This window comes from Hyperoodon ampullatus (assembly GCF_949752795.1).
Source record: "Hyperoodon ampullatus genome assembly, chromosome: 2".
In the NCBI taxonomy this organism is placed as follows: domain Eukaryota; kingdom Metazoa; phylum Chordata; class Mammalia; order Artiodactyla; family Ziphiidae; genus Hyperoodon; species Hyperoodon ampullatus.
The window spans coordinates 164084844-164110845 of NC_136915.1; the positions used below are offsets into that span (position 1 = coordinate 164084844).

General features: G+C 45.6%; 1 protein-coding gene across 2 annotated transcripts in view; it reads left to right on the forward strand.

Annotated features, from left to right (window-relative positions):
• The window catches only part of ASTN1 (astrotactin 1), a gene marked incomplete at both ends in the record, with an annotated part of 333141 nt that overhangs the window by 157165 nt on the left and 149974 nt on the right, over positions 1 to 26002 (forward strand). Inside the window, 6 exons of one of the 2 annotated variants that reach the window (XM_079698361.1) lie at positions 7787 to 8180; positions 9590 to 9736; positions 10800 to 10907; positions 15815 to 15964; positions 16943 to 17134; positions 25060 to 25144. In XM_079698361.1, coding sequence (XP_079554487.1) covers positions 7787 to 8180; positions 9590 to 9736; positions 10800 to 10907; positions 15815 to 15964; positions 16943 to 17134; positions 25060 to 25144 — 1076 coding nt within the window. The remainder of the gene's footprint in view (positions 1 to 7786; positions 8181 to 9589; positions 9737 to 10799; positions 10908 to 15814; positions 15965 to 16942; positions 17135 to 25059; positions 25145 to 26002) is intronic. The other variant, XM_079698362.1, reaches the window with a different exon arrangement.

Below are 26002 nucleotides of genomic sequence, written 5' to 3' on the forward strand. Positions count from 1 at the left end.
AGAACTTCATGCTTATAGCCTCCTTGGGTTGGGAGGGCCCTCTGATTTCAACCTGCCTAACCTAGGGAGCTCTTGATCTTAGAGTTTTTCTCTTGCTTATATATGGAATGTTGCCTGGTCCCTACCTTTACCCCCCAAATGGCGTTTTAATGAGAGATCTTGGGGGCACATCCTATGTCTTCCCTACACTTTGGATATTTGGACTTAGAAGGGTGGGGATGGGGTTCTGAAGCATCTCATGGCAGCAGGCTCCAGTGAAAGGCTAACGAGGCAGGGCAGGTCTGTCCCCTGCCAGTGGGATGTGCAATTCACGTCAGAAGCCCCAGAGGAATGTTGAAGCGTCTTAATTAACGTGGTGGCCTGTGGCAACTGGAAAGCGTTTCCACACGCTTAAAGACTTCAGCAAACCCCCAAGGGGAGGTAATGTTCCTAATAATTTATAAATTGCACCCACTACTTAATAGGCTTAACCTGTAGCTTTTGTCTTCCATTTGGGTAGGAGATGGGCAGAGGATAATGGATTTCTATTCACCAGCCACCACAGAAAAGAGAATCTGCCAGAAGAGCCAACCAAGGGGCTTTCTCTTGTAGTTTAGGGACTCCTGGCAGTAAAAGGGTCCTCAAGGTCAAGAATGTGTCAATACAATTTCAATGACATCTTCTGATTTCCGAGGCCTATTGTGCCTTTGGGGAAGCGGGTGGGTCTGCTTATCAGGGTGCATTGGCTAGCTGGAGTTGATAGCCTGCCTCTGAAGGATCAGTTCCTTGATCTGTAGTTTCTGGCATTACTGGGCAAGAAGAGCTCACAAGTATTTTTTCCATAATTAGTTTACCAGTTGAGAGCTGTTTCCAGTTTGACAGGTATCAGTGTTATAATCAGGAAGTTTCCAATTTGGAAGAGTCAGTGCATTTCTTTTAATCACTTCATTTGATAGACGAAGGCCTGGGGTGGGTTCATAGAGGCTGTGCAACTTGCACAAAGTTGTTCTGGTTAGCTCTGCTCTTTTATTGGTGACCTACATGCTATTAGAAACCTACTATAGTTTTCCCCTGGGCTCAGAGAAACGTAGGATTGGATGGGACCTTGAAAATCATCTATTCACCTCATCCATTCCCTACCCCTGGGATATTTGGATCTAGATTAGAAAGTGAGCAGCATTGCCATATGGGCTTACACAGTTTTTCTCCTCTTGGTGTGTCTTCTTTGAAAGCTGGAGAGAGATAGAAATGATCACTGTCATATGTGAGAGAGGGCATTTGCCCTAGACCTTTGGGCTTTGTTGTTGGGGAAAAATAGGTGACAGGCCACCAAACTCGTCTATTTTATTCTTAGTTTTTAACCACCATTTAATTCCTTTAGGAATATAATTTGAATTCGGTGTGTCCAGTTGCCTTGAGGGATAATTAATTGTGTCTCAGATTCACTCTTCTGGTTACTCCTAGGGCAAAGCTAAGCTTTGAAATGTGAGCTGATTGATTGTCTGCAGCCACTTGACAGATGGTAGCTGGAAACATAATCTCAGCTTTTCCACTTCTCTGCCAAGGGTTCACGAAACCCAGGTGACTCCCTAAAATTTGGTGAAATTTGATAAATCTGGATTCTTTTTGTTGGGATTTACTGATCATATGACACTGATTTGGGATAATGGAAGGATTTTACCGGCCCCTGACGTTATAGGTTATACCTAGAGTATAACCTCCAGTCCAAATATCTTTACCTATCACAGTCTTCTGTTATAAGAAAAGAAATTATGGCAGGCTATTTCCAGTCCTTGTGACCTGTTTTTATCTTCCTTTTGTGCCTATGTTTACCTTTAAAAACCAAACTATAGAGATTATTTTCTCTAACTCAAAGGTAAACCCCATGAGATCAGGACCTATTCCTTTATTATTCACTGCAGTATCTGCATAACAGTGCCATAAGAAAAATGCCTCGCTAAAGTGAGTAAATATCTGTTGAATGACTGAGTAATGAATTGAATGGATGAGTCACATAAGCAACTGACATATAAGCTTTGCTTGCAGGCACATAGATGACGTCCATATTGAAAGATACTCAAAGTTGACCTCCCCTTCCTCCCTCCCTCCCTCTTTTCCTCCCCCCCCGCCCTCCCTCCTTTCCTCCCTCCCTTCTTTCTACCCTTCCTTCCACGGTTATTGAACACCTACTTCATGGAAGGCACTAGGACTGACCCTGGAACTTAGCATCCTCTGCTCTCATGAAGTCTATAATCTAGTAGATGAGATCAACAAGCAAATCAGAGATAAAAGTACTTGTGGTTAGTTATGTGGAAGGTTCTATGGGTGGTTCAGTGATATACGGAAGAATTGGCTGAGGTTATGTCACTGAACTGACTTTAAAGGACAAGTAAGGGTTAGCTAAGGGAGTGAGGAATGACCCAGACCCAGGATGAATACACAGGTCAGATAATGAGACAGTCTTGTGGTTGGCCTGCATGACTGGGATGGGCATAAAAGGGAAATCTGCCTAGAACTTTCTATCCCTGAGCAATCACCATCAGTGCTATATAAAACATGGTTACATAAATATTATAAAATCTGCAAATTATCTGAGAAACTTCATACTACTCTCTCAGGTAAGTGCCCAAAATGTCAGTTTCATGAGAAAATAAAAGCTGATTTCATTTGTTTGATCTCTATTAAAGCCAGCAGAAATGATTTATTGATTTTTTTTAAGGAAAAATATATTTTTAAATACCATTTTTTGCAAGCATCTTATTAATAGATGTGGAGATTTCATATACCCCAAACATACTTGTAGATACAAAACTTTTAACAGTTTTGAGGAAAATCAATAGAATAATCAGAAAACTCATGAAACGATGAATAAAGAGCACAAAATTACATATCTTGCTGTCAGTGTTATTTAATGTTCAAAGTTTGCATTTTGTTGCTTCTCACTTGGGTCCAGATGTACCTTAATGGTTTTTCTGTTTGTTTGTTTCGTTTTGCCATAAAAATTCAAGTTAACACATAAATGAAGCACATACTCTGAACACAGCTAGGGTAATGCAGAAGCTCAAAGCAAGGTGTAGGTATAGGAAGAACTCCTGTGCACTTCTGTAAAGCCTGGGAGGTCACATTGCCCACTGCGTTTGTCAGTATGCTCATGTTCACATGCCAGGTGGGAGTCTATTTGAATGGGGTTGAATGCTTAGAGGAAGTTTGTTCCTCCCAACACACTTTTTTTCTTTTTTTTTAAATTAAATATAGTTGGTTTACAATGTTGTGTTAGTTTCAGGTGTAGTAAAGTGATTCAGTTGCGTATATAGTATTTCAGATTCTCTCCCATTATAGGTTATTACAGGATATTGAATATAGTTCCCTGTGCTATAGAGTAGGACCTTGTTGTCTATCTGTTTCATATATAGTGGTTTGTACCTGCTAACCCCAAACTCTTAATTTATCACTCCCCCTTTCCCCTTTGGTAGCTGTAAGTTTACCAACAAATTCTCTTTTGTCAGACAAGAACTCGCCTTGCTCTTGTTGACTTGATTATTAGGAAGCTCCAAGCCCTTCTTGGCCTAGGCTTTCTTTCCATTCATCTGCCACCTCTTGGTTTCATTAGGTTATTTGAAAGAAAAATCCTAGAGCCTCCGTGAGTTTCACTGAAACTGCTTAAAATCTCCGATGGAAGTAGAAGGGTTAAAAATAATGGTAACATCAAAAAACCGTGGTTTATCACAGGAATGCAAAAGCAATCGAATTTGAGCTCTGGATTTGAGTCCTCACCATAGACGGAACATTATCAAAGTGGCTACACCCATGCCTTTTCCCAGTACAGTGGAGGCCCTGTCCATAAAGTTCTCCTACCTACTCCCTCCTCACTGGATAGAGCAGATAAGCAGTCCAGAGGTATTTGTGTGTAGTGATTTTACAAATTATTATTACAACATATTATTATTAAATAATATTACAAATTAGTGTCATACAACTTATGTATATTATTATTTCGATAATAGTCCACAACTAGTAAGTCATAACAAAGTGTTGTGACATCTGCCATCATTTTGGGTTATAGATGCAGAGAGACTGTTCCACAATTTGAGTGCCTGAGAATGTTTTTTCATATGCCTGTGCTGTTTCACCTAATGGCTGGAGCTCATTATTGGTAACTGATTATTAAAAAACTGAGGTCCTCTGGAGTCAGTGACTCTAAGCAGAGGGAATGTTTTGCTAAAGCAATACTAGAGCTGCTAAATGAACTGGCTTAGCCAAACAAAAACTTGTATTCTAGCTCCCTATGAGTTGTTATTTTTTTAAACAATTAGCATAAAATATTGCTAATTGAGTGTCTAGGCCCCTACATGGTAAAGGGGACTTTATTTATTTATTTTTTGTGGTACGTGGGCCTCTCACTGTTGTGGCCTCTCCCGTTGTGGAGCACAGGCTCCGGACGCGCGGGCTCAGCAGCCATGGCTCACGGGCCTAGCCGCTTCGCGGCATGTGGGATCTTCCCAGACCAGGGCACGAACCCGTGTCCCCTGCATTGGCAGGTGGACTCTCAACCACTGCGCCACCAGGGAAGCCCGGTAAAGGGGACTTTCGATGAACCTAACAAAACAGTACCATGAAAAGAGCAGTGGAAGAGGATCTGAGTGTAGAACCAGTTCTACACTGTCTAGTTTTGCAGTTTCTCTGGGCCTTCATTTCTTCAGAAGAGGAGGGGCTGAGTCTAAAGATTTTCACTGGATCTCACAGTTGAGAGGGAACACAGATTTCTCTGTCGAAATTCAGCTAGACTGAGAGTCTAATGGTATGCTCCAGGCATGTAGTGGTGTGTGAGGCACAGTCTTATTTTAGCACAGAGACCTTGAAATGCACCTGCTGTCTTTGCCCTGCCTACTAACCTTGAGTCGGACGCTTGAGTGGGTGCTTGGTGCAAGGTCCTTTGTTTACGATAGTGTCTCTTTGTCAGCTAGATGTGCACTTTGAGTAATTTCTCTTTTTCCTTCGAAAGGTGAGGATGGATTCAGGTGGAATTACCCATATTCTCCTACTCTATCCTTTTAAAATTCATGAGATAGGTGCCAGGGTGTATATGTCTCCAGTGAGCGAAGCTCACTCGGGGTGACTGCAGCCTAGTGGTTAAGAAGGTAGGCTCTGGAGTGGGAGTCCTTTTGGCCCCATTCCAATCCTAGGATTCATTTGCTGTGTGACCTTGGACAAGTTATTCAGCCTCTGTGCCCTAGCCTTTTCAAATGTAAAATGGGGAAATGGTTGACCCTACCTCTCAGAGTTAAAAGTATAGAGCATTTGGGGCAAATGTCTAATACAAAGTAAAAGCCCCATTAACAGACCACTGTTGTTGCTTTATTCCTGTGTAATATGGGGCATGAACCTATGGCCTGGATCTTATCACAGCCCCGTTGTGAGCAAATGAAAGGAGAATCAGAGAGGAAGAGTGGAAGGGGCGCCTGAAGACCTCTGTGCGAGCAGGAAGGATGGTGCTTAAAGCATTCCCAGGAGACTGATGTTTATGCTCCCCTTACAGCTCTTTAGGGAATGAAATTACCTCGAGCTTTCACTTGTCTAGTTCAATGGCTGACAACTTCCCTCACTGGGGAAGTTATTCTTTCTGTGTGGCTTAATTACCTATTGTTGCAGTTTCAATTTGGGATGAAGGAAAGTTAGTGGGTCTGACTCTGAGATAAAGGGTCTGCTGAAAAATCACTGGGTTGGACTCAAACACTCATTCTCAGCACATGGGTGCAGGGCTCAGATCTGCCCTGTTGAGGTGCGCCAGGGGCTCTCTGTGCACGTCTGCAGGGCTGCCAGGAGGGAGAGACCATGGGCGGCAGGGGTGGCACTTATCAGGGACCTAGAATGCTTGGCTCTGGACTCCCACCCCCACTGTAACCTGAGCAGCTTCATATTCATGCTTCCTCTGTACTTGTTTGAGAGATTTCACCAGGAGAAAAGGTTATGCAGATAAAAGAAAAATTTGAAAACCTGGAGGCCAGTGTATGTCTCCAAAAAGCCACCCGACATGACAGGTCACTTGACAGCTGACTCTGTTGCTTCTTGTCTCAGCTCCTCTGAGCTGCCTGTTGGAAAGCAGCAACGTTGTGTGTGTGAGTGCGTGCGCACGTGCTCACGGTGATGGTGGGAGAGGGAGGATAAATGGGAGAATTTACAGGGAGCGGAACTTTACAAATCTAAGATATAATTATGAGACTGGAAAAAGCCCCCTCTAATATATTCAAGGGAATCATCTTGACCCAGCCTTGTGTGGGCAAGCCCCTGGGAATGAATAGAGGGTTTTCACCTCTAGCCTATATGATGGGGTGACAGTGATTGAAGCCCAAGATTGAGAGCAGAACCATTTGGCACACGCCCACCTAATGAAATAGGTTCCGAGGGATATTGACCAATATAAAGGGAGTGAATACAGATTGTGCACGGGAAGATTTATGCCCACTGAGTGCTGTGCAGCAATGGGCTTGTAAGCCCTTCCCTCCGAACACTGCCCTGGGCACGCGTTAAGGGGAGGCGTTCAGCCTCGCTCAGCACTGCATCCTCGTCTCTGACGGACAACTTAGTTGTGTTCAGGCTTTTTTTTTTTTTTTTTTTTTTTTGTGGTATGCGGGCCTCTCCGGTTACGGAGCACAGGCTCCGGACGCGCAGGCTCAGCGGCCATGGCTCACGGGCCCAGCCGCTCCGCGGCATGTGGGATCTTCCCGGACCGGGGCACGAACCCGTGTCCCGTGCATCGGCAGGCGGACTCTCAACCACTGCGCCACCAGGGAAGCCCGTGTTCAGGCTTTTAAGTAATGGCCTCAGAGGATGGCCTTGGAGCACCAGAAGGTTCAGAAGGAAACTCCTCTGCCAGTCTGAGTCCAGGACAACATGGGTCTCAGTCCCTTCTCTTGAGCTTAGCAAGAATGGGAACATCACTCAGGACTGTGTGAGTGGGAGAAGGCTGTCTCCTAAAGCAGCAGTGATCCCAAAAGTCATGTTCAAATGATGAGATTTCTCTGCACACTTGGTTGTAAGTTCCTGATAGATGTAAACTTCTCTTCGGATGGGTCTCTGGTTTTCTTCTGCTTAGGCAATTACTCTGATGGAGACATTTAAGGTTAGGCTGACAGCCTTGAGTCCCTGTGATACAATCTATTAGATGTGTTACATAGTTACCTAACTTAGTACTTACACCACCCTGTGAGGGTAAGTGGTATCTTTTCCATTATACAGAGGAATCTGTGGTATCTTCTCCCTTATACAAAATCTGAGGTTTCGAATTTATAGGACTTGCTGATGGGTGGTGGAGGCAGAGTTAGAATCTATATATGATTGATTTTAAGATATGAAAGAGGAAGAAACCAGATGCCATCCCACTGCTAAAAATTGGCCTGAACCCAGCTTTACATATAGCAGATCTGCCTCAAAAAACCCTCTCTCTTATTTCTGCAGCTGAAATTACACACACACACACACACACACGCACAAGCACACACACACACACATATGTACAATCACAAAGACTTCTTTCTTCTTCAAATTGTTTGCTAAGCCAGAAGCAACCGTGGATCACTTGAAATGATGCACTGATCATCCCAGTTCCATTTTTCTTTCACCCTGATCACCGATCACAGCAGACTGTCCCTTTGCTGCTGAGTGATGCTTGCTATAAGCGCTTACTGCACCTAAGTGAATGAATGAATTCATGGGTGCGTGATGGATGGTAACAGAGGGCGGGGTGAGGCCCCTTGGTGGGATGAGCTCACCCATCATCCTGCATCCACCTGCTGTCCTCTTTTCCTAGGGTGGCATGATAGCGCTGCTCCTGTCCATCTTGTGCCTTGTGATGATCCTGTACACTCGCCGGCGCTGGTGCAAGCGCCGCCGGGTCCCCCAGCCCCAGAAGAGTGCCAGCGCTGAGGCTGCCAATGAGATTCACTACATTCCTTCTGTGCTGATCGGCGGGCACGGGCGGGAGAGTCTGCGCAATGCCCGCGTGCAGGGCCACAACTCCAGCGGCACCCTGAGCATCCGGGAGACACCCATCCTGGATGGCTACGAGTACGACATCACTGACCTGCGCCACCACCTGCAGAGGGAGTGCATGAACGGAGGGGAGGACTTCGCCAGCCAGGTCACCCGCACCCTCGACTCCCTGCAGGGCTGCAACGAGAAGGCAGGGATGGACCTCACGCCAGGTGGGTGACTCGGTCCTTGTCTCAAGGCACTAGGAAATGGGTAGGGAACAGCTGTTTTCTAATTTCATGGCTGGTTGTCATACATAATGGGATATGCCAGTGCCCTTTCCCAGGTGGGCAAGAAGCGTAAGCATTTTCCTGAGATGATGGGAGCTGTTTTCTAATATACGAAATCAGAAGAACAAGGGTAAATTGGATCCCTCTCCACTTCCACTTTGCACTGGAAGTAGAGGTACTTTTATATCCAACGGAAGAGTGGGTTAGAGGCTTTTTCATATATAATGAGCAATCCTCAGGAAAATAGGGATATGGCAGAAAAGATCCACGTGTGTGTGTGACATTTTTGTATATAGTATGTTTGTGCGGACAATTAAATTTTCCATTGAAGTGGAGGGGACAGAGGTATCTTTCTTTTCTGTGACTCCTGAGACTTTGGCCTGGGGTGTTTTAGTTGTGTTGTCTGGCCCATACCTCTGTGGTCTTTACAAAGGATGTACCTCTTCAAAGAAAGTAAAGGAATACAATCAAACTGTTTGACCTCAGACACTTTGTGCATCTGTGAGACACTGGGTGGAAGAGACGTGGATCTAACATGGCCGAACAAGACCAGAGTCGGTAAAATGCAGAGAGGAAATGACTGTACTTTTCATTTATAGCCAATCTCTCATACTTCTATAAATAACAACTATCTGTAGATAAAACCCCAAGACAATGATCCTTCAAGGTACTGCCCAGTTATCTTTGAAGAAGACATTTTTGAAACTGAATATTGCTTAAGATATGTGGACTTTCTGTGGGGCTTGAAATCACACCATAGAGGTTTCCATTCCACTTGTTATCTAGAGAAGATCCTATGACTAGGCATGTCTTAGTAACATTTAAAGTCTAGACATTCCTTAAGACTAGGGGATGTGTCTTCAATATCTCATATATTCCATAGCACCTGCCATAGTGCTAAGCCCACCAAGTAGCCATATGATTAGAGACTCAGGGAGCAGGCAGATAGCACAAATATGTGAGAGAGCTGGATGTCAACAACAGGGAACGGAGCAGACTGGGATGAACGAGGGGGCAAGTTCCGCCTGAATGCGCTCACATTCAAATTTCTGTGAAACTCTGTGCTGACCAAAGGAAAGAAACCTGCAGTCTGTATCTCACCAAACGGCCACACGTGGTGACCCTATCAATACAGAATTGGTTGAATTGGATTTCCTTTCTTCACCCCTTCTCTCATAACTCTGAAGTCCCCTAGAAATCAAAAAGAAGCATTTCAGTCTCTGCCAGTCTCTCACTTTCAAGCTTTCATATTTCAGTTTCTGTGAAACCCCATGTACTTGGTTCATGCAGATTTCCTTGCTCTCACTTTCTTTGGCCTTTTAAAGTATCTGCCTTGGCCTTTCCTTATACAGGAAGCGACAATGCCAAGCTGTCGCTGATGAACAAGTATAAAGATAACATCATTGCTACCAGCCCCGTGGACTCCAACCACCAGCAGGCCACTCTGCTTTCTCACACCTCCAGTAGCCAGAGAAAGAGGATCAACAACAAAGCAAGAGGTACCCGCGTCTGGTGTTAGGGCTTGAAGGTGGCTTCCTTAATATCAGCAGAGGCAGGGCCATTAATATCCTTGACCCCCACTCTCAGGCACGGCTAGAGGAGCTGTGTTTGGTCACAGTCTTTCTGCAGGCCTGTTGTGTGTTACTTAACCAACAAATTTAAATGTATACACACCTTTTGACCAAGTAATTTTAGCAATGAGAATTTATCCTTAGTAAATAATAATTGGACAAGTATGCAAAGATGTGTGGTGTAAAAGGCTGTTCATCCCAATGTTGTTTAAAAGAGCAAAAAATTGGAAGTAGCTTAAATGTCCATCAATGGGGAATTGCTTAACTACCTGCACATCTGTCTCCTGTCCAGTGGCTTAAGATGATACTATAGATCTATATTTGTTAATATGGAAAGTTGCCCACCCATCTATTAAATGGGGAAAAATGAGGTTATAAAATAGAAGGTACAGCAGAATGCCATTTTTAAGGGGAACTTAAAAAACCTTTATCTGCTTCTGTATCAGAAAAAAGATGGAGAGTGTATTTATCAAATGTTAACAGAGTCTTTCTCTGACTTGGAGGATTTAGAGGACATCAGCGTTGTTCCTTTTAAACATTTGGGGGTCTTTTGTTTATTCTTTTCTCTCTTTTTCACATTGAATATATATTAATCCTCGAACCAGTTAAAAAATGCAATATAGATATTAAGACATACAGACATATGCCCCTTAGGACATAATTCCAGCCTCTATCAACCAGAATCATGACGTGTAATGAGGGAAATATCCCTTTCTTCCTTTTCCACGTACCATCCACGATGGTCCTCTCTGGCAGGTGGCTCTCCTCGGTAGGAGCATGGGCTGGGTGGATGTAGGGCTCTAGTGATGGCTGTCATATCAAGGTCTCCTTCTCCAATAAATCTGTGTATCAGGAAGCTCCAATCCCTGTGGCTACTCCTCCCAGATTGTCAGTCACCCTGCTTGTGTTTTCCTCTTGAACTTGCCCAATGATTTGGTGTCATGAAGACAAAACTGAAGACGCTGTTTTTGCCCTTGTCTCTTCATTACAGCTGGTTCCGCCTTCCTGAACCCTGAAGGGGATTCTAGCACAGAGGCAGAAAATGACCCCCAGCTGACCTTTTACACTGACCCCTCGCGGAGCCGAAGGCGCAGTAGAGGTAGGAAGGATAGAGGGGCAAAGTGGGGTGAGAGGGGCCGTGGGGCAGGGAAGGCAGGGAGCTACAGAGGTGCTGGGTCAGGGAGGGGGCTCTGTGGACCACAGCCAGTGTCTGCAGGAAGAATTCTTGGACCAAACTTGGTGTTTCCTCCTAAGGAAGAAAGAAGAGCCTAGAGTGGAAAATTTCAGAGAATCATCTCTCCCAGATAATGGCACTCTCAAACAAGTTTCCAAGTTGTTTGAAAGGCTATTTCTTGGTCAGAAGACTCTCAATTCCTTCTTGAAGCCTCGGGAGTCATATTTTGCTGTTTAGACACAGGAAATAAAGTTGATAAAGTGTGTTATACGTGAAAAAATGGACAGTATATTTCCCCTTGCTTACCCAGCCATCCTGGGATTGAGTGAGGCAGCGCTCGGGGGGGTGGGGTAGTTGAGGAACGATCTGTGGCCTGAAAAACACGTGTAGTGGTTTTTGACCTTTAATCCCCTGCCCAGCAGAATCACAGGACCCCCAGGGCCCAAGTCCCCTCCCTTCTCCTGGCAGGGCCCAGGTTGGTTTGTTCATTCTTCACAGCGTTGATAGAGTTGTTCTTTCATGCAGCCACGGTCTGTGACTCTCCACCCTGATGTTCAGTGGCTTCAGGCATGGCTATTGCAGCTGTGGCTACCAGTGCCTTTGACTTTGTGGTCTCACCATCATTACTGAGGGAGGTCTGTGTTCAGGCACCAAAAAAGCTTCAGCATTTACTTGCTGTGTGATACTGGATAAAGACAACAACTTCTCTGAGCCTCAGTTTCCTCACATATTAAATGGGTTAACAATACCTCACGCATAGGGCTTAATTGTATTAAAATGTGCCTTTTTGGTGACTGGCAAGGCACTATGAGATCTCTACTGTGTTGCTGTTAGAACTCTCCACAGTGCAGCCTTGGGTTTCTACAGCACTTCATCTTAAAGAATTTTAGACAGGGGCCCCTCGAGACACAATGGAGGGTATTTGAGTGATGTCATCTTGTGTGATAGTCAATAACATTTTCCCCAACCAATAATCAACCAGTGCCCCCCCCACCCCGCCCCAAAAGACACCTACCTTTCGGCTCTCTCCCACCTCCATCTGAGTTCTTGACATACTGAGGAATTCTTCCCAGAGATTGAAGGAAGCCCTGTTAATTCCTCAGTTCCAGTTCTGCAGGCTCTGCTGCTATCAGTACAAAAGTTCTTCCCACCACTTTTCTCAAGAGATCAGTGGGGCTCTGGGTCGCCTAATGTCTGGTGCCCCAGTATCCCTGAAGTGAGAATGCTGACTCTTAATCCTCATTACATATTTATATACATCAGAGGGTCATCCTAGGCCCATCCACCCTAGGCCACAGCAAAGCAGGGTGGGTTCTGCTTTAATAAAATCCCGTGTAAGAAAATCTATAGTAATGAATTAGAATGAGTTTCTTTGCAACATATAATTGTTACTTTTAAATACCAAGCTCTCCTAGTGCATCAACTGTTTATTGCTTTTTTTTTTTTTATAGTGTGCTCGGGGCACACTATCACCTATTCTGCTTTTTATTAATTTTATTTATTCATTTTTGCTGTGTTGGATCTTCGTTTCTGTGCTAGGGCTTTCTCTAGTTGTGGCAAGTGGGGGTCACTCTTCATCGTGGTGCATGGGACTCTCACTATCGTGGCCTCTCTTGTTGTGGAGCACAGGCTCCAGACACGCAGGCTCAGTAGTTGTGGCTCACGGGCCTAGTTGCTCCGTGGCCTGTGGGATCCTCCCAGACCAGGGCTCGAACCCGTGTCTCCTGCATTAGCAGGCAGATCCTCAACCACTGTGCCACCAGGGAAGCCCCTGTTTATTGCTTTTAACTAGACTGTAAGCTTCTTACAGATGGGCATGTCTAATTTATTTTTCCAAAGTGCCTAGTGAGGGATTTTGCCTATAATAGATGCTTGCCAGTGTTTGTTGAATTGAACTGGATACATCAGTCAGGCCAGCAGGAAATTTTATAACCCACCTGTCATGGGTCAGGCTTTGTGATCAGTAGTAGAAACATGAAAACATGGCACAGTCATAAGACTTAATTTAATAATATAAATAAAGTAAAATGAGTACTCAGAAGAGAGAACAGTTAATTCTACCTGGCAGCAAAAGGAGGCAAAAAGGGAGAAAATAATTAGGCTTGGATTATATACAATGTATAGAATTTCTTGAAAGAGGAAAATCTAGGGGAAGGGCATTTCAGTAGAGGAAAAGAGCAGATACAAAGCCTTGAAGGCACAAAAGAACATGGCATTTTCAAGCAAGTGAAAGGAGTTCAATATGGTAGTTGTAATCCAGGATTTGAATATATAGGCACACAGGGATAGGAGGGATGGGGCTGGATAACAGGCTAGAGGACCAGTGCATGCACGATGTTAATGGGTTTGCCCTTGGTTCTGTAGGTCACAGGGGACCACTGGAAATTTTGAAGTCAGGTAGAGATTCTGGATGATGGGTTGATGATGCAGAAGGACCAGAGGGACAAGAGGCAGAGCAGCAAGTCATTGCCATCACAGGAGAGCAAGTGCCTCTAAACAGCGACTACACTGTGTGAGAAGGGCTGTGACAGCAGGGTGCACAAGGGCTGGAGGAACAGCAAGGAATGAGTGAGAATCGGTTCTTGAAGGTTTCAGGGAAGTGTTTACAGGGAGATATTGTTTGAGCTGAGACTTGAAGAGTAGGTGTATACCAGGGCATTTCAGTAGAGGTGACAAGGTGACAAAATGGCATTCTGTGGAGGAGGAAATAATATGTGCAGAGTCACAGGGACCTAAACAATAATTGTCTAGTCAGAGAGCAGTAAATAGTTTACTAGAATCAAGCTTCTGGGGAAGCCTGGGGTCTGCTTCGGAAATAAGGCTGGAAGATCAGGAGGTCTTCCTTGACTGAAGGACTTGGACCTGACACTTCAGTTGGAGTCATTGAAGGTTTTTTAAAGAGCAAAGCCCTGCTCTGCTCTGCTTCGTGAACGATCCCTCTGAGGCAGCGTGGAGGATAGGTGAGAGCAGGGGGACGTTGAGGCAGGGAGACTGGGTGGATGGCTGTTGCCATAGTCCAGGGGTGAGATGATAGACTGAGGTAGGGATGCAGAGGATGGAGCAAGAGAAATTTGGGGCACAAAATGAAAAAAGATTTAATGGCATTGGTGGGGGGTGGGGGTGGCTTATGAAAGAGAGGGAAGAGATAGACATGATGGCGTTTGGGGGCTTGAGGAACCAAGTAGACAGCAGTGCCATTCGCTGGACAGTGGAAATGGTAGGGAGAGCAGGGTTGGAGGGAAGATGGAGAGCCCGGTTTTGGATGTCGCATTTGAGTGCCCGAGGGCCATTCGGGTGGTGGATCTGGGCGCCGCTCAGGCTTGGTATGGGCTGGAGGAAGAAATGTGTAAGTGTGGGAAATAGACTCCGTGTTGAAAGGGTACTAACATGAATAGAAAATCTCCAGGTAGCAAGGGACAGGGGATCCAGAGGCCGCCTGCCACCCTGCAGTCACTCCCACCCAGCTATCGCCAACACACGCACTCAGGGAACCTGCTCCCAGAAAAGATGTGTGCAGCCATAGACCACATCTTTCCCCATGTTCCTGAGAACGGCAGTCGCAAAGACTCCACTGGACCCAGAGATTGAACAGTGAATTGTCTAGGGGCTGTAGCCTCACTGGATCTGTGTGTTGATTCCAGCTCCCCTCCTTAGTAGCTGCTTGACCCACATGCCCTATAGCCTCTCTAACGCACTGTTTCTGTGGGAGCTGCCTCATCAGGCTGTGTCATCGTTAAATGATATGCCCAGGCGTAAGACACGTAAGACACCTGATGTGTCAGGTGTAAGGTGCCTGACAGGTAATTACACTTATTCATAAGTGTTAACTATCACTATAAGGTTAATCTCTTTGAGACTTATTTTCCTTATCTATAAAGTGGGTAGTTACTGTACAGACTCATAGATTTATTGTAAGGAAGCAAATATTTAAAATAATGTATGTAAAACACTTAGCACGTGGTCCGCCATAATAGATGCCTTTCGTTGCTATCAATAATAAATATTAACACAGACTGTAAGAAAATTCCAAAGTATTCATACATTTTGTTGGCAGCTGGCTTTGCTTTCTTGCTTCCCCACATCTGTTCTGTTTCCATGTGAAAAGTCCCTCTTCTTACTACCATTTTATCCTCTTCACCAAAACCAAACAAACACCCCCCAAACCTCCCTTCTTAGCCCTGTCCCCAGCTGCTTGGAAGTGTTTCTTATCCCTCAGCTTTCATATTTTCTCCCTAAGCTTCCATTTATAACCTTACCCCAAGGACTGCAGGACTGGGGAGAGCCTTCTGGTGTGACAATATCTCCTACCTGTGTAGAGCATACGTTCCTTGTTTTTCTCCTTCCAAGCCCTGGACTCTCACCCACAGAGTAGGTGAGAGGTAGTTTGAGCCCCAGGAGTGGAGAAGCTGGTTTGTGAGGGCGCCCTCTGTGGAAAGCCATGGGAAGTGCAGGGAGTTCCAGCGTAGGGTAAAAGCATTCCCACCACCCTTGGGCAAGAGGTTGGAGCCCTGCCAGGCAAGTAGAGGGGGACAGTGCCCTCCTTTATGATTTCTCTTGTGACCTGGCCCAAGAGGCATGCAGAGGACTTGCTCACAGCTGACAATTGTTGACTTTGAGGACCACCAGTGGCCCAGTCCCCTCTAGCACCAGGCGATGACATGGTGTTCCATGAGGGTGAAAGTCACTGAGCTCACGCGCTAGACACATTTCCTACCTGGGCTGGGTTTGCCAGCTGCCTCCCCTGTTTTCCAGGTTGGGCAGCAACAGGCTGAGATGGCCCTTCACTACCAAGATTTTTACCATCAAGTGTCTTGCTTTTGCCTTATTTTCAGTGGGCTCTCCCCGAAGTCCTGTGAATAAGACCACCTTGACGTTGATCAGCATCACCAGCTGCGTGATCGGCCTTGTGTGTTCCTCTCACGTCAGCTGCCCTCTCATTGTCAAAATCACCCTGCACGTCCCCGAGCACCTGATCGCTGATGGTAAGTCCACCTCTGAGGATGCCACCTCCTGCCCCTCCCCCGAGAAGAATGTTTCAGGGTGGGCAGGGAAAATATAGACAAGCCATGGAGCCCTGTTACATATTAGTGAGGAAAAAATAAACCTGGATAAGTAAGACTTAGGACAAAGTTAGATTGTCCACTGATGAAATCAGAAAGCAGGTTAAGAAAAAAAATGAACAGATCACCTCCTCCTTTCTATGCCCATTTCCCATTTCTATTTGTTTATAATTAAGCACCTGTCTTTGTGGATAAATGCAGGGCATACTGGCTATAGGTACATAGACACCAAGATTCTCTTAGCCTTTGAATGGGGAAAAGCTAAGTGGAGTAGTAGAATGTTTAAGCATTAGCCACATTTCCTTTTGATATGCCTGGTGAGAAATTCCTAATTGCAGTAACTTGCTATGAGCCTAGAACTCCGAAGCAATAATTTACTTTCATCCAGGGGGACCCTGATATAATGAGGGAATAATATACATTCTGAGAGTCCCTGAATTAGTTAAGCCCAGAGCACCTAATTGACTTGTTAATGTCTGTTCTGTTGGTTGCCGTAAGGCTGAAAACAGGTGGGGACTGTCTGGAGTGTTAGAGGGCCTGCTATTTATTTCATGGCAACTGAAGACAGGCAGCAGGTCTCCGTTCCTTGGACGACTGCCAGGGTCTGATGGAGCCGTGCCACGGCCATCACAGAGCTGCTCTGTCCCTGTATCCCTTGGGTCCACACTAGTAGACATGGGATGGGACAAGGCAGCAGGGGATGATATGGCGGGAGATCCAAGTGGTGGCTGAGCCTCCATCTGCTGAGCCCTTGCTCCGTGACTCATGGCGGGCCAGGATTGGTAGAAGTAATGACCTCGGGTTGGGGCTAATCTGCAGAGCATCGCTCAGTCTGTCTTCAGTAATGTGTGTGTGTGCTGTGGGCACACACGGACGTGCCTCCTCTCTCTCCCCCTGCAGGGAGCCGCTTCATCTTGCTGGAGGGGAGCCAGCTGGATGCCAGTGACTGGCTGAACCCTGCCCAAGTGGTTCTCTTCTCTCAGCAGAACTCCAGTGGGCCCTGGGCCATGGACCTTTGTGCCCGGCGGCTCCTGGACCCCTGTGAACACCAATGTGACCCCGAAACTGGTAGGCGGGAGCACCGGGCAGCGGGTAACTGTCAGAGTTCATGCCTCTTGCAACTACCCCTCAAAATCCAGGCCATCCCTCCCAACTGACCCATTACCATTGGGAGCTGAGACTGTGCAAGCTAGCAGCATGTGGATGAGCCCCTGAGCTGGCTGGCTTAAAATGTGAGGTCATCTTCTGGCAGAAGCCTTGGAAACCTCCTAACTATAGCCCCAAGCCAGACAGATCAGCTCGGGATGACCTCCACAGCCCATGTGCCCTCCAGTCAGGGGATATCAGTCAAGGGGGCTAAACTTTTATGCATGTTTATTGTAGAAAACATGGGGGGCTTCCCTGGTGGTGCAGTGGTTAGGAATCTGCCTGCCAATTCAGGGGACACGGGTTTGAGCCCTGGTTCCGGAAGATCCCACATGCTGCAGAGCAGCTAGGCCCGTGTGCCACAACTACTGAGCCTGCACTCTAGAGCCCACGTGCCTAGAGCCGGTGCTCCACTACGAGAGAGGCCACCACAATGAGAGGCCCGCGCACCCCAACAAAAAAAGAAAGCCCATGCGCAGCAACGAAGATCCAACGCAGCCAAAAATAAATTAATTAATTAATTTTTAAAAATGGGAAAATTAGGGCTTCCCTGGTGGCGCAGTGGTTGAGAGTCCGCCTGCCGATGCAGGGGACACGGGTTCGTGCCCCGGTCCGGGAGGATCCCGCGTGCCGCGGAGCGGCTGGGCCCGTGAGCCGTGGCCGCTGAGCCTGCGCGTCCGGAGCCTGTGCTCCGCGGCGGGAGAGGCCGCAGCAGTGAGAGGCCCGCGTACCGCAAAAAAAAAAAAAAAAAAAAAAAAAAAAATGGGAAAATTAGAAAAGCTTATAGAAGAAAATGATAATCATCTATAATTCTATCTCCTGTAGAAATAATTTTAAAATTTTAATGTCTTTCCTCCCTTCCGATCTTTTATCTATGCCTGATTCTTAGAGGCTTGTAAGCACACTAAGCCCAGTAGAGTTTTCTTGATTTTTTTCACTTAACATTCTATCATGGGAATTTTCCAGAACCACTAAATAATCCTCAGTAACGTAATTCTAATGGCCATTTGGTATTCCACTGTATGTCTATATCATAGCTCCTATTTAAATAGTCCCCTATTATTTGACATGTAAGACGCATTAAGTTTTTAATTTTTACAAACACTACTAAAATGAATATCTTTCCGCATAAATGTAGGGCATATTGGAAGTTATTTTATTCAGATAACTCTCAGAAGAGAGATTACTGGGTCAAAGAGTATAGCCATCTTTCAGGCTGTTATATTATCCAGGGGGGGCTGGGGCTGCTCTGAGAGAGAGGGTTTGAATTCATACACAGCATGTACTGGGGTGCTTGCAGTGCTTCTTGAGCTCCAAGGAGTGTGGATCCTTCATCCCAGGTTGCTTTGCCCTTTCATTGTAGAAGGGGTTCCTCTATGGTAGTCTTTATAAAGACCTATTTCCAGTAGGTTCAGTACCACAGATAGCTCCTTCCCAGAGGAGTGGTAAGATGCCTAAGAACCAAGGAAGGGGAGGCACTGATGTCTAAGATCCCCAAGTGAAACATTGCTGGGGTCTAGGGCCAGCTCTTCCAGCTCTCTGTACCTCACTTACAGCACCCCCCCTCCACACACACACACACACACACACACACACACACACACGAGATGCATCTTTTTAAGGTGCTGAGGTAGAAGGATATTAGTAGAGGTTGACTCCAAGAGATCTGGCTGTTACTTCTCTTACAGTCCATTGCTGTAGCTCTCTGGGGGAGTAACAGGTAACCGCAACATCTAAAGTTCACCTTCATAGGTCTAAAAGTTGTTGTTATGTGGGCCCATCCCAGAGATTCTAGGTCCCCTATGAAGGAGAAAGTACAGCATTTTAAACATCTGATGTCTAAGACTGTGCTTACTTGCTGCTCCTCCCACGCTGCCAGGCAAACACCAAACTAGACAGATGGGCCGTGCACCATGCCCAAAAGCCAGTGGGCTCGGGAGAGAAAAGCAGGCTCGTCTCAGAGGTGGGGCCTCTCCATGCAACTGAGCTAGTCTCTGGTCCCCTCTGACTTGGATTAGGAGACCCTGGACCACCTCACTTGTTAAACTCCCTTCTGAGAGAAGCGTGATCTCCAGAGGGCCTTGGAAGCTTCACCTGAGGTTTTAAAGAACAGGAAGCACTTTGAATTACAGGTGGAAAGAAGGATTGGTGTTTTAAGCTTGGAGGGTCTTAGAGATAAACTCCTCCTTCCTTTAGGTCAATGCTCAAATTCCCCAAGAAGTGACACGACTTGCCCGAAGCCCCACAGCTACCTAAGGCAGAGTCGGTGTTCTATCTACCATGAAATCAGAGCAGAAGTGGGATTGTAAAGGGTTCCTTAATTCCCCCAGACAGGTCAGAGCCAACGTATTTGTCACTGTGACACTATTCAAGCAATCACCGTTGCTAAGCATCACTTTCCTGAGCCAGAAGCTGAAGAACCTGCTTGTCCATAGCAAAGCTCCCATCACCTCTTCAATCCCTCCTGGATGTCTCATTTCTAATCCTTCCTGAAAATGACTTTGGGAAGCCCCTCCCCTGCTAGTGGTTTCCCAGTGTCTGTGACAATTAATGAATTTCCAACTGGAAAGCCAGGGAGAGAGATTAAAAATAAGAACCCACCACAGACCTAAGGTGCGACATCTTCATTCCGGGGTAGCCGCTGAGAAATGGTACTGCAGGGACTTCCATTTTCATTAATGCTGGGGTTGGAAACCCCACCCCCTTCCTGCCCTGCTTCTGTCTGTGCCTGGGATGATGTGGTCATCCCACATGCTCGTCAGTAAGAAACTTTATCGCCTCCCACACTCCATCCTAAAGCCTTTCTCCAAAGAGCTGAGTGTGGGCATTGGCTGCAAGTCAAGTCGACGTTATTTTTGCAGTCCTCCAGCTAACTCACTTGGAAATGTCATAGTGTTGGGACATGTGCTTTCCCAGCCATGCCGAGGGGTCTGCCCACATGGATGGGTGGAACTGTGCAAGTGCACGTGTACTTTTTCACACATGCAAACAAACACACAAACACAGGCGCTCAATCACTGCAAAGGAGCACCCTCCAGTGCCTGAAGCTCTCCTCAGGCATCCTTCCAACGTGTTTCAAACTTAAGTGTGTGTTTCCTCGTCCCCTACACAGAGGTCCAGGGTACCAGGTATGGTAGGAGGCGTAATGGGCCCCCAAAGATGTTCACGACCTAATCCCCAGAACCTGTGAAAATGTTACATTACCTGGCAAAGAGGAATTCAAGTTGCAGATGGTATTAAGGTTGCTAGACAACTGATCTTAAAATAAGGGGAGTATCTGGATTAGCCAGGTGGGCCCAATGTAATCACAAGGGTGCTTAACAGTCGAAGAGGGGGACAGAAGAGGCCAGAGTGATATGACATGAAAAGGACTCCACCAACCATTGCTGGATTTGAAGGTTGAGGAACCAGTGAGTGTGGGCATCCTCCAGAAGGTGGAAAAGGCAAGGAAACAGATTCTCCCCTCAAGTCTCCAGAAAGGAACATAGCGCTACAGTCACCTTGTTTTTAGCCCAGTGAGACTCATATCGGATTTCTGACCAGCAGAACCGCAAGACAATATATTTCTGTTGTTTTAAACCACTGAGTTTGTGATAATTTTTTATGGTAGCTATAGAAAACTAACACGCTAGGGAAGGAGAAAAAGGACAGAAGAAAAATAAGCATTGTTATGCCCTCTTTATATCACCCTGGCACAGTTTATAGAAGGTGGCTGCACAGACCTTCTGCAGATGTGTCAGGAATCTACGGAAGGATTGGAGCTGGAAGAGACTTGCGACCATTTTCCATTCCAGCCTCCCTTTTGCATTCTAGCACCGTACTATTGGGGAGGGACGTAATGTACCTAAAGCTCTTAGCCTGGAAGCCCTTTGCCAACTGCACACTGACATCCTCTCTCAGATCACCCCAGGTTAGTAACCCTGGGTGTGTCTCTGGTCACGTGGGGCTAACAGCAAACCACTGAAATTGTAATGCTTAATGCCCAGATGGATCCAGCCAGGGGTTGACTTTTCCTGTACTTTCTAAGGGCTTTTGTGGTGGTTGTATGTTGGCTTGTTTTCTGAGGGCAACACAGACTAACTGGCCTCAGCAACTTCTCTCTCTGCTGCATTCCTGGCCTTTATTCCGCCATATGGGCAGCTGTGGAGGCTTCACACACCTGCTTGATTTCACAGCCCCCTTCAGTTCTGGCCACAGACCCTCACTGCCCTTTTCAAGATATGTAGCTTTTATGAGTCTGCAAGGAGCATGCACTTCCAAGCTAAATCAAGTTTTAATCACCATCCAAGATGGTCACTGAAATTCCTTCTATACCAGATCTTTCCATAGGCTGGTCCCAACCATGAAGAAATGTGTAAAATCTGGTGAGGGGCATTGGACCAGTTTTCCAGACTCACTCTAGCCCTCCTCCCCTTTCCTTACTCTGAATAAGGGCCTCTCTCTCTCTCTACTCTTCCCTGGTTTTTAGAACCTAGTTAGATGGGGTAGCACAGCTCCCATTTTGTTCGTGCCACCTGGATTGCCCACTCATCCCAAGCTCTCTTTTGTGGCTCAATTAAAGCACCTTCCTTCAAGGTGTACTTTTGGCCTATTTCCCTCTGTCTGCCCTCCCAGAGTTGTGTGGGGTTGTTTGACTCTGAGCCTACCTCTTGCCTGATGTCTGCCCAGGAGACCAGGCAGTTAGATATTATTCAAGCCCAGATGTCTGACAAAGATTTCCCTTTTTGGATGAAGCGTACCCAATTGACTAATAAAAGCCAACTGCTACCTGAAGGATGGAGGTGATCAGGACTTTTGGCCTTGATCTGTAGTTATGTCATGAAGAACTTGTGGTGAGCCCAGTCATTTCTGAGGAGCCCTAGCTTCAAGGTCTTCCTTCAATCGTTCAATGAGATTTGTGCCTCCATCCATCTATGGAATGGGAAATGACTGAAGGCACTGCCTGTGAGCATCTGCCTTCAGGGAACCAAGCACAGATCCAGTGTAGGCATCTCCAGGCCCTGCACAGATCATCTCTTGGGTGGGCTTCTACTCTCTGGCAGTGTAGCTGTCTGTGAGTGCCTCCTGTAGGGCATGCTCCATCCCAGTTGGGCACTTCTCTGTGGCCGTGACACGTCTCTCTGTTGGATTCCTATGAACACCACCACAGAGTCGGCACGTCATGTGTTCCCTGCCATCTGTCACAGCAGATGCAGAGACTGTAACACTTCTAGCTTAGGAGGGCATCCAACACCCATGTGGGGTCTTTAAAATTCACAGCTAACAGTCAGAGCCTGTGCTTGCACGAAACCCCTCTTAAAGTCAAGATTTAGCAGTTGGTTGCCATAGCAACTTTCCTCATCAAGTCTGAACTCCTTTCAGTGTAGATGGCCAGACTGGTTTTGAGGAGGAATACAGAAGAGGGAAGTTTGGTGAGTTCCGGAAATGAGGATGATTTAAGAGACAAATTTTGGAAATCCTCAAACTCTAACATGATATGTTTGAAAAATGTCTCTGTTGCTCTGACTTCGGGCTGCATATAGCATTATATGGAGGAAAGCTTTATTTGTTGTCAGTAGTGTGTCCCCACATAGTAATGAATGCTGGAAATCTCATCAGGGGATAATGGCTGTGAAGGCAATTTGAGAAAGGTAAATGTGCTCTACAAATGGTAGATACTGCCAGCATTAGGAAAATCAAGCTCTGCTCGAACTCTGTGTCGTTACTGCATTTATTTTTACATGTGTTGTGGTAACCACATATCAAGTGTGGAAGGAGGACTGCCTTTTTTGTCAGTCTTTAATTCTAGGCAAGCCATCCAGTCAAGAACATTGTAAGAGTCAGACTGATGGGTTTGACAACCTCTTGAGATTCCTTCCTTCTTTGTAATATCATATCCATGCCTAATGTCCACAAGGAAGTTGAAAGATGATCTCCTTAAGGGCAAATCATTTCTGGGTCCTTGACCCATTCGTTGGCTTGATATTGATGCCTTGGGGAGAGGTGGTGGTGACGGTACCTATAAATTTGGGACACACTCTTTAATTAATTTGTTTATTTTCCATTACACAGTATTTATAAAAGGTCTACTCAAATATAGGAAAAACTAGCTTGTTCCTGCTCTCGTGTAGCTTATAGTCTAGAGTCCATGCTTTCTTTGGAATTGATGCGGTACGAAGCCTGGCTCCTGGTACTTCCCTTCTTTTGCCCTCCTCTGGTCCTTGCCCTCGTTATCTTTCCTTCTATCAGAGAAACAGCCTTCACCTGAAAGCCTTATCATCCGCTACCGAATTTTCCGCTGTGTTTTCCTATGTTCGACTCCCAGCTCCCTGACTGTTCCTAGATACAGCTCAGCACCACTGAAGCCAGTAAGTTTCACCCTGTTGTGAATCTAGCCCGCATGGAAGCCTGAGTTTGTCATACAGGAGACAAAGTACTGATCTAACACTCCCTGTGGATCCCTCACAAACTAAGTTACTCATTTCTACTCCACTCCTCAGCACCTTGACTGAGCAGGTGTTGGAGAGGAAGACAAGTGTTATCTGATAGTGAGACCCCGATGGACAGTAGATTATAGGTCAGTCTCAACAAGAATGGATGCACTTAGATCCTAACAAAAACTTCTTGCTCAGAGCCTACCCAGTCCTTGCCCCCATAACTGTGAGGCCGCTTCACTTCAGTTTTATTGTTTTTTATCTTTGAAAAGAGAAAATAGCTCTCAAAGCTATTATTCCATCTATATCCTTTTTGAGTGTTTCTTCCCAGGAAGATAAAGAAACCTTACCCTTTGTCTCCCTAGGGTCTGGCACCTTTGTAATTTCCAAATTTTAGGAAGTCACACTCTGTTCTTTCACTACCTATAAATTAAATAACCAGCCAGTGAAAAAGACAATACCGGTGCTCCAGTGGAACTGATCTCAGCAGCTTAGGGATACATAGCATTGCCTAAGGAATTATTAATATAAGGAAGCAGTTACAATTTTCTTCAAAGTCAGACTAAGTAGAGCAATGCTTCTTAATCTTTTGGGGGTCTTGGATTTGCTTATAAATCTGATGAATGTTATGGAGGCCTGCTGAGGAAAGATGCACATACACATATGTACAGTTTCACATACGACTCCAGAGGGGTCGTGGACCTCTTGGTACACTGTTGAAGTAAGTAATGATAATGAAACATAGTTATATCCTAAACTAACATAGATGATCCTTCTGTTTATCAGCACCAAGATAATGAGCCATTTTCACTTAAAAATAAAAACCCAGAGTTCTTATAAAACTATGATAGGTATAAGTGGCCTCCTCTAAATACAGCAGTTGTTCTTGGGCTAGCAGCATGGCCTGGTTGGGAAAAAAGGTCTGGAGTCAGACAGACATAGGTTCAAATGTTAACTCTGCCATTTAAATCTGTCTCTAGATCCCTTAATTCTTCTGAGCCTCGATTTCCCTCATCAGGATAGCATGGCTAATCATATGTACTTTTCAAATTTCTTAGAAACATTCGATGAAATAACTCACTTATGTGGTCTTCAAACATGTGTTGATCATCTAATATGTGTCTTGCAATATACTGGCCACTGAGAAAATAACAACGAAGAAGTCCCTTTGCTCAGAGAGTTCTTGGACTTTGTGTCTGCAGAGCCCATGTAATAGGTGCTTTGTAAACGTTAGTGTCCTCAACTAGTGAAAGTTATCACGTAGTGAAAATGGAGAGATTGGTGGTGTGTTCCTTCACATGGGCAGTGGAGATGGGCATGTATGGCATAATAGGATTTATGGTCTCATCCGTGCCAGTGTTAGTTTGATGTGATCATTTCATATTAGTTTTCTCCGACACAGACATGTTAATCAATTTCTTCTTGTTTCTTTTTCTTCTTCCTCGCCCTGCTTCTAAGGGGAATGCCTCTGCTACGAGGGTTACATGAAGGATCCAGTGCACAAGCATCTTTGCATTCGGAATGAATGGGGAACCAACCAAGGGTAAGTGAGAGGACGGCGAGTTAGCCAGTTCCCGGACGTCACTGCTCCCTCACACAGACATGACATGGAGCAATTGCGTGGAGAGGGACAGAGCTAAAGGGTGGTTCTATTCTGAACAGCAAATGGATAAACGTGTCACTGTGCGTTTCCATGTTTACACCATCCCAGTGATGTCCATCTCACCTTCCTCTCCATTTACGAGTTCAGAGATGATGCCTCTGACTCGCAGCCCCAAGCCTCCGGCTGGGATCTGGGAATCAAGCTGTCCCTCTCTTCCTTCTCACACCGCCATCAGCCACGAGGATTCCACAGACAGAACTTAGCTGATGATTTTGTTGTAGACACGTGAAGTCGCACACATTCCAGTGTAGCTCTCCCAGAGCTCAACGAGCTTTGCAAGACTGATATGAGTGGAAACTTGTTTTCACTAGTACTGTCAGAGAGGGTGAAATGCAACGACTCAGGGAGTGCTTGGCATTGAGTCAAAGGATTTTCACCTGATCTCCAATTACCATTTCCTTGTAAGACCTTTGCTTTTCCCCAAGCACAGACAACTGGGATAAAATAGTTACCTTGTCTATTGCTTTATATTTTATTCATTTTACTTTTTTTGAATTTTTTCATGGAGAAAAAATATACATAAGATAAAAATGATCATTTTCACCATTCTTAGGTGTACAGTTCAGTGGCATTAAGCACATTCACATTATTGTGCCACCATCACCACTATCTATCTTCTATTGCCTTTTTTTTAAAACTTTATTGGAGTATAATTGCTTCACATGATGTATTAGTTTCTGCTTTATAACAAAGTGAATCAGTTATACATATACATCTGTTCCCATATCCCTTCCCTCT